Here is an 18,991-nt window from a genome sequence, read left to right on the forward strand (position 1 = left end):
TGCCAAGAAATATGCAAAGTTCTATCTACATATGTATGTACGTAGTTCAAATATCAAAGCTTATAATATTACTAGTGGTGCTACCCGGCTTCGCTCGGTAAATGAAGATGCAATCTATGTAGTAGTGAGAATTTATTTCGTGATTTATTTATAATTTATTTATTAGTGAGAAATATTTTTAACGACCAACCAATCACAAATCAGAAACTACTTTGACGACAGCCAATCAGAAACGAATTACAGACGCCGTTTTGGTTTTATATATAAGATCATAACATTGATTCTAATATACGACGTGTCTATCGTATGAGCCGTTACATTTGAGAGTGGCGTAAGTCCAATTTTGAAAGAGAACTAGTTTAAGCTAAAATTAGGTTATCATTCCAATGAATGTATAAAAAACAAAATCAAAATTGTATGTACATATAATATAAAACTCAAATACGAAATACTTTTATTTTCAATTTAATGTTAATGCTAGCAAATATGCAAAATTCTGTCTACATATGTACAAAGTTTAAATATCAAAGTTTGTCATATTATCATATTGATTCAAATAGACGATATCTCTATTATATTTGAAAGTGGCGTATGTCCACTTTTCTTCGTTTCTAGATATTTACATATTTTTTTGCGTTTTACAAAAAAATGTTTGCATTTTGCGATTTATTTTTGTTTTCTGAAATTCTGGACATATCAAATTAAAAGCAGCGATAACAATTTGTGAATAAAGTCAAACTGAAATAGCGTTTTTGGAAAAAAAATTGACTTACGCCACCTTTAAAATCATGTCTTTTTTTCCTCGCATATTTCTATATACAAATTATACATTTTTCTTATTAACTGATTTATAAATAATCGTGAACTTAATAAATGCATATAAAAATACATAGTAAGTGGGCTCACGCCACTTTAAAAAACAACAATTTTACAGAGAAATTTCTTTTCTTACTTCATATCATGGTTATATTATACTATTTTGATTTTTTTTTAATACATTCACAAAAAAATCAACCATTTTTTCCCAGATCTATCATTAACTCGTTTTTTCTTCTTCAAAATTGGACCGATATCAATACTAGTCGGATACGATATTAAAACTTTTTCAAACTTGAGATAAGAACGCGTTTTGCATATAGTGCAGCAATGCAAAATAAACCAGCAAAGCAAGCGAGACGGCACGGAGGGGCGCGAAGCGTGCATGCGGTCGGACGCGTTTTGCATACAGCTACAAACCACAAGCACGAACTTTCGTTCACTGGGCCACTAGTGTATAATACATATGTATGTAGCTTATAATTTGGCAAATTAAAGTAAGTAGCAGATACATTTTAAGAAAAAGACAATATCAATAGGTCAACAAATGTGTTGTTCAAACATGTTTGTATTATATAATGTAAGAGTTTAATTTTAATTTTAACTTTACTCGATCATAAATAAACATTATACATATGTACATACACGAATTCGTTATTATCTAAATATGTATATTACGAATTAATCAAATATATATGTGTTATACAGGTTTCTTGACTTGTTTTGGAGTTGATTTGATTCCCACATCGATTTTATACACTAAGCATATTTATATCAAAAATACCAATGGCTCGATTTGTTGTTAAAAAAATTTATAACGCATAAAATGAAAGCTTTCATGTCGTATCAGATAAAATAAAAATTCAATACTCGTATGTATGTATGTTTAATATTATATTATACTAAAACTACAATACATGGTGAAATAAACGGGTGCATCGAAGCGTCACATTTGGTATCAGTGGCACTAGATTTGTGTATTTTTTAAATTGTACATCAATCACGCAAATTAAATCAAACCATTAACAATCTAACCCGTTCACGACCGACAATTTTATTTAGTTTTAAAAAATTATATGCTGTAAACAAAAATCGCATTAGTACAACAATAGAAGTATGTAAATAGTGATTTTTCTTTCTTGCATTGAACGTGTATGTGTGTAGGTATGCAAAGTAACCGAAATAAAATAAAAAAAGTGGTAGTATGAGGTGGGCAAGGCAGAGGGACGAGCCCAAGATAGGAAAAGTTATTCCGGCTGAAAAGCGTTAGAGAGCTGAAAAATGTATATAGAGGCTTTTAAGTACCTATTGCCGTTTGAGCTTCGTTTTATAGCTATAACTGCTCCTCGCTTCTACTCCGCGGTATAAACTTTTTAATTTCGCTCGGAAAATGGCCATAAAGGAGAAGTTTTCCCCTGAGAAAATGCCTTTATCTCTAAGACAGTTTGAAATTATTATTTCTTTGAAACTAAAAGACCCTTTTACGGTGCCTTTTATCTTTAGCGAAATCAAATATTATTTTACATTAAATATTTTCTTCCACCGCTCATTTCGCCGGCTGGCCGCGCCCCCTACCCCGTCCTCCCTTTGAGATGCTTTTTGAGCAGAATAAAATATTTTATATATATATATATATATATACATATACATATATGCATATATACATATATAATAAATGGACAAACGTAAAGAGAAAAGTGTCGTATTTGAAAACTTCCGCAAAACACAAGCCGAACGAGTGTAATTTTAAAACTCATATTGATTTTTTTAAGCAGAACAAATATTAAAATAGACGCTGGCGTTTACCTTTATGGGCGAGATCGTCCATGCGGTCCAGCAAACCCGTGTCGGGAGGCCAAGGGTTAATTCCGCCCAATTGCTGAGCGGGTAACATGGCTAAGCTTTCGGAATACACAATTCGTCTGAAACAAAACAAATTTTCAATTAAAAATAATAATGATGCTGAAATAGATATTCCGCAATGCTTAAACTAGGTATATAATACTTGGATATAACAAATTAACAGACCAAAGTTGCTTTGTTGCATTGTCTCGTTTGTATGTATATATGTAATATTATATACATTTTTTTGTTTGCTTTATGTATTTATGAATGTACGTATGTACATATATAATATACATAAAAGATATATTATTTATATCTTAAAAATTCGAGTTTATAAACATCTCGAATTTCACTGATATTAAAATATGCTACCCACTCTGTTTCTATGATACTGTATAATTGTTTGTAATTGGTCAGGAAAGCGCATTGGAGTTTACCTGATCGGCTTTCCTGGTATATAAGTATATTATTGTTATTATTATTATAAAAATAATAAATAAATAAATATTATATACACATTAATAAAAAATAAGTGAGATAAGAAGAAGTGAATTACAATTACAGAATCTTAAGTCAATTACAGAACTACATATATGAATAAAATTTTCAAACATTTTTGACGCAATATTGTAGACTGACTTCAAATCAACATCATCATCAATTAAAAAATGCACTTTCATACGATATGAGACGCGATATAATCGAAGTTCACAAAATTGTTGACAACCACTGCACTAAATTGCCTTATAATTAGCCTTCTAACGTTTAAGGAAAACACTTATTTAAGAAATCAAACTGTCAGACTTCAAAAATATATTTTTGACGAAAAAATTAGAGATTCTTTCTTATCAAATAGGGTGGTTAAAATGTAGAAAAGTCCACCAAATGATAATAGCCTAAAAATTTATGGATTTTTGTAGTTCTTCTTTTTATATTTTAATTGAATTTATTATATTTTCGCTTTTATAATTGAAAAATTTCTTGAGTATAAACATCGTCTACGCCGTTCTACTATGTATTTTTTAAATAAATAAAAATAAAATATTTTATTACGAAGTTGAAAGTTCTCCTTGTATTCAATGATTATTATATTAATGCTATCTAAGATAATATCAGATTATTGACTATTTTTGAAGCGAAATATTTTCATATCGACACTATCACACATACATTCATACCTTCACAAATAAACACACATACTTCTACGTCAAAAAAAATTGCATAAATTAATTATAAATTCGTCGATAGAAATCTTCAATGTTTTTTTTTTCTCACCGCCGACAATTAAGTATACGTATAAACATTTCACATTGTGCGGGTGCGTCGTCTATTGAAGAAAATATTATATTATATAATTTGCATTTATGGTGTGTGTGTGTTTTTTTTTTGTGTTCGTACTTAATTACTAATTCAGTAGTTCCCCTTTAATGTCGCAGCAAATAAACGTCTAAAGTCACACGGGCCAACAATCATCAACTCACTTCTATAATGCAGTAGGTGTGTGCGTATAATACAAAAGTACCTGGTTGTAGTGCGATGCAAGTCAATTAGTGATGCATCAGCGACACTGTGATGAAATTTTATATTATGAAGTGTTGCGCTTGTTAACAACGACACAAAAAATGCATTTGCAATGACGGAGGTGCAGTCGCGCGAAACCGTCGGCTAATGCACTATTCCGATCAAAATTCGATAATTATTGATGATTTCTTTATATGAACTAATATATAGATTTTTTGAAAAATTTTCAAGAAGTCTTTTAAGTATGATATAAAATTGGAGAAAAAGTTAATGTTATTACAATATGTGTATATTAAAAATAAAAATTATACAGATTTATGCTCCGAGTCAAAAGTTTAAAGTTTCAACCGTTTCGAAGTACATAAGTACAAAAAGTCTAAGCTTTCATATGTAGACGTGTATAAATTGCTTTAAATTCTTGAAAATCACTATTACTTGTTTTTGAAATATTTTAGAGAACGTAAGATTTAATTTAATATATGATTAAAATATAGATTTCAATTTAAAAAGAAGAATGATTTTATCATTACAAGAAGCGCAACAAAAAGTACATATGCGTAGATGAATTAATGATTTACATTTATGTTTAAACATATGTACCTATGTATAATATATGTATTTTAGTACAAATAATGATGAGTGAATTTAAAATTTGAATATATTTTAATATTGAAATAAAAAATAACGACAGATTTTTGTGCTTTTGAATAAGTTATATGAAAAAGTTATACAAATGTAAATTTATGTAATATAAAATCACATTGACTAATTGACGGGCTAAAAACCAGACTGGTACCAGTGACATTTTTAAGAAAATCTAGTTTAAGTGCTAAAATAACAGCATATATGAAATGCTATTATTTTAGCACTTAAGCCAGCTTTTTTTTTAAATTTCACTTGTACCAGTCTGGTTTTCAGCCCATCAATTTTAAAAGTCATTTAATAAAAATAAATAGAAAATGAAAATATGAATTATTATAAGTAGTACTTATAATATATAGTATAAATGAATGAAAATATATTGAAAATTTCAATTGTACATAATTGTTCATATATCGTATAATAAAAAGCATTTAAAAATCAAAATCAAATATATCGTATACATATGTATATGTATGTTCGTATGTATATATCTGTATTTTTACAGTATTTAATTAATTAATTGAAATAATATGATTTTTTTATATAATAGGTTTCAGATACAAAATATGTACCGACATATTATTCATACATTTATATACCTACATATTATTCAATATGTACCTACATATTATTGATATATACATATTCATACATTTGGTGCGTAGTATTTTTATAAATGTAATATATCGATTCAAATTCGTTAAAATATAAGACAGTTAATAAAAAGAAAATCTACACGTGGAAATAATTTGATTAATTTGAGCTCGTGAGCCTGTTTATTCCGCTCCGGCCGTTTGAGGGTTAAAATATTGTCAAATGAAAGGGGAGGAAAAAGCGTGGAGCGCTTTTTATACGACGGAGCTTTTCCGTCGTGTCGCGCTATAAGAGTAGTTAATTATAAATTGCTTTAAGTGAGCTTTTTTTCATTCAAGCCTTTTATATTCTGTCTGGCTCCCCCTATCCCCCCCTGATAATTATTTTCCAGAGGTGTGTCTTTTTGTCCGCGCATTTGTTGTCATCAGCTCGAGTGAAAGTTTTTCATTTAGAACTTCCCCGTCCCCACTTGAAGACTAATTAAAGTGTTCATATAAATGTACTCGGTTGACTTTTATTCACGCTTTTAAATTAACACTTGGACTTTTTTAAAATTAAATTAACGCGGCCCTAATTTCATTCGTTCTGCCTCTTTACAAATTTTATAAATCTCATAAGTCATTATATGTTTAAGAATTTATCATATGTACATATTTTTATTTCATAAATGATCTAGTCGATATACATATGTATGTATACCCATAATATACTCAATGAATTAAGATCTTAATATTTATATTATTTAATTAAGAATATATTGATTAAACTTGCTTTGTACAATTATTCTTTGATAAATTTTCTTGGCCTTTGCATAGATTTTTCATTTATTTTCGGCAATTTTCCATTGGTACCGTCGGTAATGAAACGCTCAAGGAAAACTACGATTTTGTGCAAAATTTACGATAAATTAAGTGAACTAATTAATACAATGTCAATTTACTTTGATTTAAATATATTTCAATATTAAATAATATAATTGAGTTTCTGTAAAATCACAGGTAAAAAACAAATGAAAGTTTTTCACTGAAACATTTTGTATGGAATTTGTTTTTTTTATTTGAAAAATTGTTTTATTATATAATTTAATATGTTAAATAATTTAATTTAACGACATATATTGATTTAATTGATAATTATGTTCCGTATTCGTATTTTTAAATTAAATTTTTGTATAATTAATCACATAAATCATTTTATTTATTCGATTCATAGACACCATATATATTATTTATTTTTACATAGAGAAATTTCGTTTACGTTAACGTTCTATACAAATTATTATTAAATATATTTAGAACTTTTATATGAATGCGTTTTATACTAAGCGTTTTTGCAATAGATTAAAACTGATATAAACCTCCATTTAATACTATAAATATTTTAATCCTATTATAGCAAGACATTGCTATATTTTTGATTGTCATAATAATATATGTACAGCATTAGTTAAGTTTATAGTTTCATATGGAATGAAATTATCTATCCGTCGTACCAAAAATTGTATTATTATTAATTATATTTAGAACTTTTATATAATATGAATGCGTTTTATACTAAGCGTTTTTTCAATGGTGTTAATAAACTGATAACCTCCATTTAATAGTATAAATATTTTAATTCTATTTTATAGCAAGACATTGCTAGATTTTTGATTATCATAATAATATATGTACAGCGTTAGTTAAGTTTATAGTTTTATATGGAATGAAATTATCTATCCGTCGTTCCAAAATCGATATTTAATAGAGATAAAAATTAATAAATAAAAATACAACATATATTACCTTTTAATAACTACTCAGAAGAAAATTGAAATCCAAATTTCAATACGCGTCATATCCACACAGACACAAATATAGTCTCACACCGTACGTTTTTGAATTGTTATCATCTTAAAACGGCCATTATTATTACGCTACAGATACTCAGCATCGACGGCGGAAACTGCTAATTTTCCCGTTGCATCGGAAAAGTCTCCGGCGAGTTTTCCCGAAGTCCGCGCGCAAAATTACAGCCGCGTCACGTCCGATTGCAAAAAATAAATTCAAAAAACAAAAATATCCAGAGCAATCATAGATACATAATTTGACACAGTATCATGTGACAGCACGAGACGAGCACGTTGGCTCTAGCTTTCGAAAGCTCTCTGCGCGCGACCGTCGCGTTTGGCGAGAGCTTTGGTACTGAGCAGCTTAAAGGTTATGCCGTTAAGCTCGTGATAACGAAAAACAACGGGGTCGGATCTCGACGTGGTCCACGACCGTCTGTGGGAAACTGAGCCGTATTGTTGCAGTGTGTAGGGCAATTTTGGCCGATTGCGAGGGGGCTCTTTTGGACCTTTGGCAAGTGAATGGGTCGCCGAACAATATATAGCGGCGTTTTAAAGCACCCCGTGTTGATGTGACCATAATGGCATGAGTTATTGTAATTTTTCAATAATATAATGGGCCGTACACTCGAGAGAGAGAGAGTGACTGTCCCCATTGACTGTATTATGGTGTTTTGTTATAAAGGTGTTTTTTTATTTATTTATTATTATTTATAAATGGATTATTTAGAATGAATGACTATGTAACGTAAATATCTATTAACAACTATTATTATTTTTAAATATTTCAATTTATTTATATACATACATATATGTATGTAAGTGTATTGATTTTTGTGATTTTTAAATGCTTTTTATTATTACGAAATTATGTCCACAATTATATAAGTATTCTTAAGTATATCTTATATCTATTTTAATAGCTACTGATCTACGGAAAATTTTCTATTTTACAATTTTAATTTAATTTGGATAGTAATCATAGTATTATATTATTCTAATGTTAATGTACAGCATAATAGGAAAAAGAGCTCGAAAAAGAGCTCGAAAAAGAGCTCGAAAAAGAGCTCGAAAAAGAGCTCGAAAAAGAGCTCAAAAACCTATTTACAATTCTTATAAATGCTCATAATACATCTAATACATAATATTAATTAAAGATTCTCTAAAGTCAATTGACCTAAAGCAGATTGTGTTTAGGTAATCTATGTAAGTGTATATATGTATCTATATATTTATGTATAAGTATGTATGAACATTGATAAGAATTGATAGATTTACAAAATAGATATTACCAAAATTGATTTTTAAATACTTTTTATTATTTATCTGGTTAGTATTTATGGAATTATTTTATTTTAATGTTAGTATACCTACAGCATAATAGGAAAAAAAAACTCAAAAATCCATTTAAATTTTGTATAAATGTTCATTATATACATATGTTTTTTCAATTTTTTGTGCAAATTAAAATGTCTCACTAATTTTAAGAAAATCCTTGCTAAATTGAATATTGTTTCCAAAGATTTTATTCTATTTAAAAATTACTGTATTATATTACATATGAAATCAATATTAAATATCCAAGTATTATTATTATGGCTTAATAAAAGTCATTGCCAAAATTACAAATATAAGGTTTTTTTCAAAACCTATTTAAAAAAAAACCACTAATGCAATAAAAATTCTTCATACAAATTCTTTGAATAGACAAACATATCAGCCGTTATTATTGAAAGTGGCACAGTCCACATTTCTTCATTTCGAGAAATATCTCGCAAAACATTAAATATTATTGCGTTTAACAATATTTAAAATACTGGTGGCCTGTAATACGTTTATTCTGCTTTGCCGGATTTCTGCATATATCGACATAAAATAAGTGAGAACAATTTGTGAATTGAGTCAAACAGAAATAGTGTTTTTGGCTCATATCATAAGACCATCAATAATTACATAGTTTACAGCATTCATTTGATTTGTCTTTAAAACATTGATAGATTAGATTATACATACATATATTACACAATACATAGTTTTAAAACTAAGTTAAATTTTAGTCCAATTTTGAACTTATCTTTTGCAAAATAGTCCTATATATAGCAGGATTCAAATAAGAAATTTTCCAAAAAAGAAAAACTAATTTCCACAATCCAATAAGAATATCCACAATTATTAATATAATGTTGTGATTTATCGAAACCACATACGTAATTGGTTAACTTACCGACAAAATGGATCATTATAACGACAGAATCAGTGAATGTACAACCATTAAATATTCAACCCGGCAAAAGTAGTAATTGAACGTCTAATAATTTAATTTCGCGATAGATTTAGTCATTGAATGAAACGTCAAAAAATCATTTTTCAATAATAAAAATAAGACAGCATTAAATACATCTTTATCTACATATATGTATGTATATAGAAAAATTAATGTCTGTGCGTCTATTTGTCTGTCTGTCTCGTATAGGCTCCTAAACCACTCAACCGATTAGGATGGAACTTTCAGGATGTGTTGTATGCATGTCCGGGTAGCTTACTGTGAAAAAAAATCGCCCAAAAATGAGAACGAAAACGGAAAAAACGGGAACGAGTGGCATTGCAACGCAATAATTTCAAATGTTTTTGCGTCGCGACCTGCGTTGTTAGGGTAAAATAAACAAACAATTGAATAATTTCAAATGTATTCGCTACCTGCGATTTTCCGACAAATAGGAACGGAAACGAGAACGGGGACGGGAACGGGAACGGGAATGGGAACGGAAATTGCATGAATTATTGTGCAATTGCAACGCATGCCAGGTTCAGCTAGTAATAATAATAAATAAGTGTCAAAACAGCATTATTTCAATTAAAAAATCTGGGTGAATTCATTTTGTTGACTTTTTTTGCATTTTTCAAAAAATCACATTCAGCCGATTACAATCACCATATCAAATCATACCAGACTTTTCCCTTAGAGTGGTGGTGGATGGGAGGGAGTGATGGTTGTGAGTAGTGGATAAAATTAAGGCAGAGGGTTGAAAATGAGTCTTGAAGTGGTTATTAGTGAAGTTTCTGAAAATGTGGATACACGTTTTTCTATCAGTACTACTTACACATGAAGATGCCACTTTGTAAGGTGTTATTAGCAAAACTACGTACTGTACGAAAAGGAAGGTAAAAGTCGGAATTGTCGACAGGGCGGACCCTCTAGGCTCGGTTGACTCGCTCCTTCCTGTCATTGGTTGCTCTTTGCGAGTACTCTAGTATTGCCGTGCCCTGAATCAACTCAACTTTTTCCTGATGAAATACTCCGACATATATTGCCTGGTTCGCATATAATTTCGGACGGTTGGGCAGCGTACGGAAATATTCCACATATTGCGAATGGAATATACACGCATTCGTTTGTGGTTCAATACAAATCCATCTAAATATGAATCAAAACGGGCACGCGTTGTGCCAAATTGACGCCTCAACTTTATTTTCACACGCATCCACATATTTTCCACATTTTGCGTATGTATTTCACCATCATTTGGATCCACGAAATTATAACCACTTTACCGGAATTCGGAATATTTCCGTACGCTGCCCAACCGTCCGAAATTATATGCGAACCAGACAGTATATGTTGGAGTATTTCATCAGGTAAAAGTCGAGTTAATTCAGGGCACGGCAATACTAGAGTACTCGCAAAGATCAACCAATCAAAGGAAGGAGCGGGTCGACCGAGCCTCGCTTCCGAGCCTAGAGGGTCCGCCCTGTCGAGAATTCCGACTTTTACCAAAAGGACGATGTAAATATTGTGAATTCGACTTTTATTTCTGTTCACCATTCGTAGTGCAAAATGTCAAATTCTGGTGTATATTATGCAGAGCGCGTAGTTTGAAAAGCGCTGATGTTTGCACCGGCAATACACATCAGCCTAATAAAATGATAAATTCCCATAAAACAGGCAGTTGGTCACCCTTCTCTTCGGCCGCAAAACAAAACGTTTGGCTTGGGCACACGCACGCCACTGCAGCGAAACGCGCCTGACATCGTTGTCTCCCTTTCGCCCATAGCCGCGCGCCTCTCTTCGTCTCGTTCAGTGGCGTGCCGAGGGTAAGGGAGCGCGTTATCTCGGGCCAATGAGCGCGCGATTCGCGACCGGCCAATGGCGCCTCGCCGCCCACAGCCAATGGGCGCCCTCCTGTTGTGTTATTATTTATTTAGCCGTTTGATTTAGTGCCGTTGGCGCGGCCAAAGCACAGACACCACAACTGGACGCGCTTTTCCGGCCCGTCGTTCTCACACCCATCTATTATACTTCCGCTTCCACCCCTTACCCCCTTCAGATCCATTTTCGCTTGCTTCGTTGCAATTTTTCATCGATTTACTTTTGGTACTGTGTGATTGTTCATTTGTTTTAGTAAAATTCTTATACTCCCTCCTTTCCATTCTTAAGCTATTGAAAATGTGTGTAATTATGTATTTTCCTGGAAAATAAGGTTTATAGTTGAATTGAAAACTCAACAGGTGTACTCGAGTGGTTTTCATTTATATCTTCTAATATATAAATTTGAAAGATACTTTGTATGTATGTATGTAAATTTTGGTTCGAAGAATCCATGACGTTAAGTTTATTTAACAAAAAAAAAACAAATGAATATTAAAATAAAATAAAACTATTCGAATAAATTTAATAAAATGTTTACTATTAGATTAGCCGTGTTTAAGCGGTTTATATTACAAAAACCGAGCGAAGCCGGGTAAAACCACTAGTATATTATAATAAAACATTTTAATGTTTCAGTATCCAGTATTCGAAGTATGGTATTCATTTTGTTCAAATCTTTGCAATATATGTACATATACATACATATGTTGGAAGAAGTGGGGCGTCAATGATAATATTTTTTTGTTAAATTCTTTTTAACAAAGATAAATTTAAGGTTTATTCTAATAGATACTGATCCAATCATCATTATCTATTTTAAAAATTATTTTTCTTTTTAGAATTTATCTTATTAAAATGTTATTGAATACAGCATAATAGGAAAAAAGCTCAAAAATCAAACTAATACACAATACATATAAATGTTCATTTTATACATTTGTATTATTTTGACTTGAGATTTAAAGAAAATCGTGCTAATGTAATCTGGGGCAATAATTATCATTTAAATGCTTTTTTTTATTGATACATTGTTCAGTCGTAATAGGTAAAAAGCTAAAAAGCCTAACAAAAATTATAAAAAATGTTAATTATACATTTTATACATATATTTTATTTTCAAATAAATATTCTTTAAATATTCTTGTATTTAGGTACTTTTTTTTTAAATACTTTTTATTGTTCATAACATCTATTCTATAAAAATTGCTACTGGTTCATTCCTTCGTCATAATAGAAAAAAAGCTCATTTACCTAAATTCAATTTATAAATAATGTTAATAGTACATATATTATCTTTTCAACTAAATACTTTTTAAAGTCTAATTGTGTTTGGGTAATAATTCTTGTGTAGCGTATGGTTTAAGACAAATATTCTATCATTTATCTTTCGTCTATAGGTATATGTAATTTTATTAATTTTGAATATTAAACGGTTGTATATATGTATGTACATAGTACCTGCTTATAATATTTAAAATTTAATACAAAAATCGTTTAATATCTTTTTTTAATATTAAATATTAAAAAAACGATAATAAACTTGTTGTAATTTGTATAGAGACAAATGTAAAATTAATGTTATATGCAATAAATAATCTGATATACAAGTTATGAGAAGTAGAATTTATATAAAAAATAATTCAGTTTTAAAAAAAAGCAACATTAAAAATGTACTACATATGATCTGTGCACTTTTTCTTAACTAGTTCAATCTTCACGACATTTTTTAAAGCGTATCTTATGTACGAGTATATAGGTATAATAAATGATGTATACTGTTATTAAAACAAGCTAATGTGTATTTTTATGGGTGTGTTGATTAATTAATCAATTAAATAAATCAATTAAGTAGATTATATTGTTATTACTTATTCTTATTGTATTACTATATTAAAAAAAAAACAAACAATATGTACATATGTATGTCTTACAAAATAGCTTAGTGTTGTGTTAACTAACGCAAATTGTTTCATGTTAATGATTTCCCTTTACGTTTCAATCGAGCATAAGCTTATCCCGCAAAGCTCTCGAGAGGCTTTGCGTCACATTGCGACAGAGCCTTTGCGTTTGCCGTCAAAGCTACAGGTACTCGCTTACCTGTTATTATATTTTCATATGAAGGAATGATACTACATATACATACATACATACATATATACGTCTAAAATATAAGACAGTAACTAATCACGAAAATTTATTAGTTGAAATCAATAACAAAGTATAACATACATATGTAGATATATGTACCTATTGGAATTGGGTAATTTTAATGCAATATTTCTGGAAATTGACGTAAGAAGTATCTATATACTATCATTACGTAAAAAATATGTCCATACCACACTAACACACTTGTGAAGAGTCTCTTTGATTACAACAAAATGTCTATACCCTTCAGGTATAAACACAGATTACCTAAACACAATCTGCTTTAGGTCATCGACTTTAGATGGTATTGTAAATAGGTTTTTGAGCTCTTTTTCCTATTATGCTGTACATTAACATTAGAATAATATAATACTATGATTACTAACAAAATTAAATTAAAATTGTAAAATAGAAAATTATCAGTAGATCAGTAGCTATTAAAATAGATGTAAGATGTATTGTGAACATAATTTAGTAGTAATAAAAAGCATTTAAAAATCAAAATCAAAATTTGACATGTGTATTTCTTACATTTCAAAGTCCAGATTTATCTCTATATACATATAATGAATGTCTGTTTGTCTGTCTGTCTCGTATAGGCTCCTAAACCACTTAACCGATTACGATTGAACTTTCAGGATCTGTTGTATGCATGTCCGGGAAGCTTTCTGTAAAAAAAATCGCCCAAAAACGCGAACAGAAACGGGAAAAACGGGAATGAGTGGCATTGCAACGCAATAATTTCAAATGTTTTTGCGTCGCGACCTGCATTGTTAGGGTAAAATAAACAAACAATTGAATAATTTCAAATGAGTTCGCTATCTGCATTTTTCCGCTTTTAAACAGTGGATAAGTCAGATTACCACGACTTTAACTCGGGAACGGGAATTGCATGCGTTATTGTGGCATTGCAACGCATGCCGGGTTTAGCTGGTCATAAATAATATGTATGTATGTTATATGATAATAAACAAATTGAAAATATCAACAAGACAATTGCTGGTTGCTAATAATGCTAACCACCGAGAGGTTCCTGGGTTCAAGACCTGGGTTAGCCTCGATTGAAGAGAGTTTATTCGGAGTATTTCTGCAGTGCTGCTGGCCAGACTTGGATATTTGTGCTCCAAGTCAATCGTTTCCTATCAGAATTTATCAATTTTTCTGATTTCATTGTTGAAACGATTCCTCCATCAAATTGGCAAAAACCATCCTACCATCTATGTCACAAATATCTGAATTTGATTTATATGTAAAAATTTATGCACAAATCTAAATCCATAGATGTCTCTATGGATTAATTAATTGTTAATTTCGTGCTCTTCAGCCTTTCGAAATACAGCGATTTATGTAATAAAAAAAGCTGCAAGGTTTGTCATTAATTGTCTAGGAAGGCGCATCTGTTAGGCCTTCCTGGTATATATCTATGCATAATAAAATAAAATATAATACATAGATATACATATGGGAACATAACAACTTCTTGGTGAAAGATAAAGAGGACTGTATTTACATACATATAATACATACATACATATGTAGAAAGTCAGTAAACTCCCATAGAAGAAGACATCAAAATGGGAATGGCATTTACTATAAACTTTAATTCTATTGTAGGCTTTTGATTTAATTTGAAAAATATTGAAATTTCAGCCTAAAGGTGGGCTTAAATCGTTTTTGATTACAAGTAGGTACACGAATACGTCGCAATGTGGTCGTAATGCGATAATGGCTAGCGATCGTAGTGCGATTGTGGGTTAAGGGTTGGTTGTATCGGGCCGCCCTGGGGCGCTTATCTGTAAATTTTAATACTTGCGTGTTTACAGCGGCCGGGGGGAATCGTGTGTGCGTAATTCGCTTTACATGCCCGCACCCCTGAAACACCCCCATAATAACACCCTGTTCTCGCTACTTACCTATGCCAACTCTTACCTAGCCCACCCTCTTACGCGCTTTGAACTGCGGGGGTGGCTGTCCCACCCCCTGCTTTGTAAGCTCGCTGAAACACAGGGTGGATCAACTTTGTTGGAATGAGGGCTTTGTTTTGTCTGCTCGTATGTATTAGAAGATTGCATAAGTTAATGCCTGTTTGCTGTAAAAATTCTTATAAAAATCGGGCATGAGCCTACGCAAGTATTCAATAAACTATTTTTTTTAATTTAAATGCATCATTATAACTAGCAGCATAGATTAGTGGTTAGTATGTAATACTTCCAAACCGATTGGACAAAGGTTCAATCCCTGCCCGGTGCTGCTGGCCAGACCTTTTATATGTGACTCCAGTTTGATCGTTTTCAATCAGAATGTGCCAATTTATCTGATTTTAATTGAAACGGTTCTAACGAATTGGCAACCTTCACCCATTTCTAGCAAATTTCGAGTTTTTTGCATCTCGAAATTAATTTGCTGATATATAAAATGCGGAAAATTTATCAAATTTCTCCATAGATGTCTCTATACTGCTCTTTAAAAATTTATCTATAAATTTTTTATCTATATTTACATATAATTGGCCAAGAAGGCATATTGGGGTTAACCTGTGATTCCTTCCTGGTATCTATACATATGTATGTAAAATAAATATGAGACATCATCAAAACTATTTAATTGTCGTTGCTCTTACATTTATGATGTTTAATTTGATCATGTAAGCTTCTAACCCATATGTCATATAACACATTGTTTTTTCGATCGAATTCTAGTCAAAAGTTGGAGATGAAGTTGAAATAGTTCGATGATTTAGTTAAATAAAATATTATATTGAAATTTCTATAGTAGGTACCTACAATACCGACTTCATTCAAAATATATTTTTATAAAAGTTTATTTAAATAAAATATCTAACAGACACCGGGAATCTAACCTTAGATGGAGAGGTGATAGAAAGAGTAAAAAGATTCAAATACCTGGGTACCTGGCTGAATGAAGAGATGGACCCAGATGAAGATCTAAGAATCCGCATAGAGATGATTAGAACAGCATTTGTAAAAATGAAGGCGGTGCTTACAAACACGCATCTCAATCTTCATACGCGATTGAGATTCACGAAGAGCTACGTCTGGACAGTATTACTATACGGATGTGAGACGTGGACTCTGAAAACCAAGATGATCAGCCGCATTGAAGCTTTTGAGATGTGGGTCTATAGGCGTATGCTGAAGATTCCGTGGACCAAAAAGATATCAAACGAAGCTGTCCTCGGCATGATGGGGAGAGGCAGGGAACTTGTTTCTGTCATCAAGCGGAGAAAGATGGAGTACCTCGGACACATGATACGGGGTCCAAAATACGAATTTCTCCGTTTGATAACCATGGGGAAAATAGAAGGAAAAAAATGGATTGGCAGGAAAAAGTTATCTTGGCTTCGAAACATGCGCATGTGGACCGATATGAGCGGCCGAAGAGCTGTTCCGAGCCGCTGAAGACCGATGCGGATATATTCAAATAATCAACGAGATGGTCGCCAACGTCCGGATGCGGACAAGGCATTAATAAGAAGAAGAATCTAAGAGATTTTTGATATTGCTCAAAAATCTTATATACATAACTGGATTATTCCTCACAAGAAAACTGCCTACCTGTGGTTTTCCATTGGTTTTATTTAAATTTCTTACCGATTTTTTTGCTATAAGCTTTATTTCGATGTATTGCTAGTTTTCTGTGTGTAGGTTGATCGATGCTATGTATATGAGCGATACTTGTGTGAACAATACTCGCGTGGGCAATCATCTTGTGGGGAATAATCATATAATCCATGTATAAAGAGATTGGCGGACAGGATTCTTTTCAGCACAAAAAATGGTCAACCTTTTTTTGCTCTCTTGCTTTGTAGAACAATAGTGATTGACAGCAGTGAACCATTTTTTGGACTGAAAATAATCCTGGCAGCTGATCTCTGCTTAAGCTCGTATGTATATTATACACATATATGGTTAACTTGAACGGAATTTTTAATTTAAACATTTGTACGTGAACTACAATAATTCGTAAGGTTAAATTAACACGTATTTTTAAATAAAATTTGGTGAATCAAATTTATTTGAAAAATAAATGAAGTACCATTAATGTTCGTATTTAATCAATTCCAATTATGTACACGTGTACATGACAATTGTAACAGAGTTGAAATACATTTAATCTTGAAATTTAGCTAATTGAATATTTTTAAAACAACAATTAATAAATCTGGAATCTTCATGTCTGAAAAAACATTTACATAAGTTATGTATTTCATACATTGGATGAATCCACTTCAGCCTCGGTGATGTTTTTAATATATTTTTAATGTGTCAGCGTGTGTTATTGTGTTAAAATAAATCATGGGAGTATTTGTTACTCTTTTTTTAGTTTCCATTGTGGGGAAAAATCGGAGGTAGTTCCTCTCGCAAGTCATCATCGCTCACTGCTTCATTTTACGCCAAAATGTCACACCGAATGAAGCAACTTGTCCCCTCAAATGACACGACATCGTAGCATGTGTGTGTTCACGATTCACCGTTCAATTTTTTTAAACTAAAAATAAATTCATATAAAAACACGCTTCTTGTGGTAGACACATGTATATACATGTTATTTTATGTGTAATAAATTTCAATTTAATAAAACAAAACTGTTTTAAATACATGTATTTGAATTGATTGCATATATGTGTTTACAATACGTATGTACATACGTGTATTTCAATTTTATAATCAAAAGTGTGCATATAACACAAAACATAAAAATATTTATACTGTGTACTTCAAAAACTTATATAAGAATTATAACTTATAAAGAATGGTGCAATTTTGTTGAATTTTATATATTTTTTTTTTTTTTAGAAAACTTAAATCGCCCCTTTTATTGCACTATATAAAAAAATTATACTTATTCTAAATGTCTAAAGAGAGCTTTTACAAATTGACAACGAGAAAAAAAAATACAAATTTTCTCTAATATAGTATTCTGTATATTGTGTTCATTGTGTGCTCAATTGTGTAATTACAAATTACGTATAATAAATACAATTGGTGCTCTCTTGCAAAGCTAAAATCTTTTTATAATGTGCGTCTATTTATATAAAACTTATAAGAGTTTTATGTTAAAACTTATAAGCTTTTTTTTAATAATGTATCAATCGATGTAAAATTTACTGAATAAAGAGACATCTATGTTTCAAAAAATAAACTAGGTGTGGGTCTTGAATAATGTCGATATAATTGCAATCTACTTTAGCATCAATGCTTAAAAATGTCGTAACAGTTTGTTTGTTGAACCATAGATGTCTATAATAATAATTTTTTTTATTTAATATTAAAATTTAATAATAATTTATAATATCATTAACGCCTAGAGCATATTTGAATATTATTATATCATCAAATGAACTATTGATAATTTTTAAAATTTTGCAAGACCACATTTAAACAAGCAGCAAATAATACTAACTTAAAATTTACTATCTAAAATGATTA

The 18,991-nt window shown here is 30.7% G+C and overlaps 1 protein-coding gene across 1 annotated transcript in view; it reads right to left on the reverse strand.

Moving 5' to 3' along the window:
• LOC143914119 (paired box protein Pax-6-like) overlaps positions 1-18,006 on the reverse strand; it is a 105,340-nt gene extending 87,334 nt beyond the window's left edge. The window contains exons 1-2 of the mRNA XM_077434209.1: positions 17,942-18,006; positions 2,623-2,738 (exon numbers count right to left, since the gene is read on the reverse strand). Coding sequence (XP_077290335.1) covers positions 2,623-2,738; positions 17,942-18,006 — 181 coding nt within the window. The remainder of the gene's footprint in view (positions 1-2,622; positions 2,739-17,941) is intronic.
• Positions 18,007-18,991: the final 985 nt, after the last annotated feature.

Source organism: Arctopsyche grandis, chromosome 7 (assembly GCF_051622035.1).
Source record: "Arctopsyche grandis isolate Sample6627 chromosome 7, ASM5162203v2, whole genome shotgun sequence".
NCBI classification, from domain to species: Eukaryota; Metazoa; Arthropoda; class Insecta; order Trichoptera; family Hydropsychidae; genus Arctopsyche; species Arctopsyche grandis.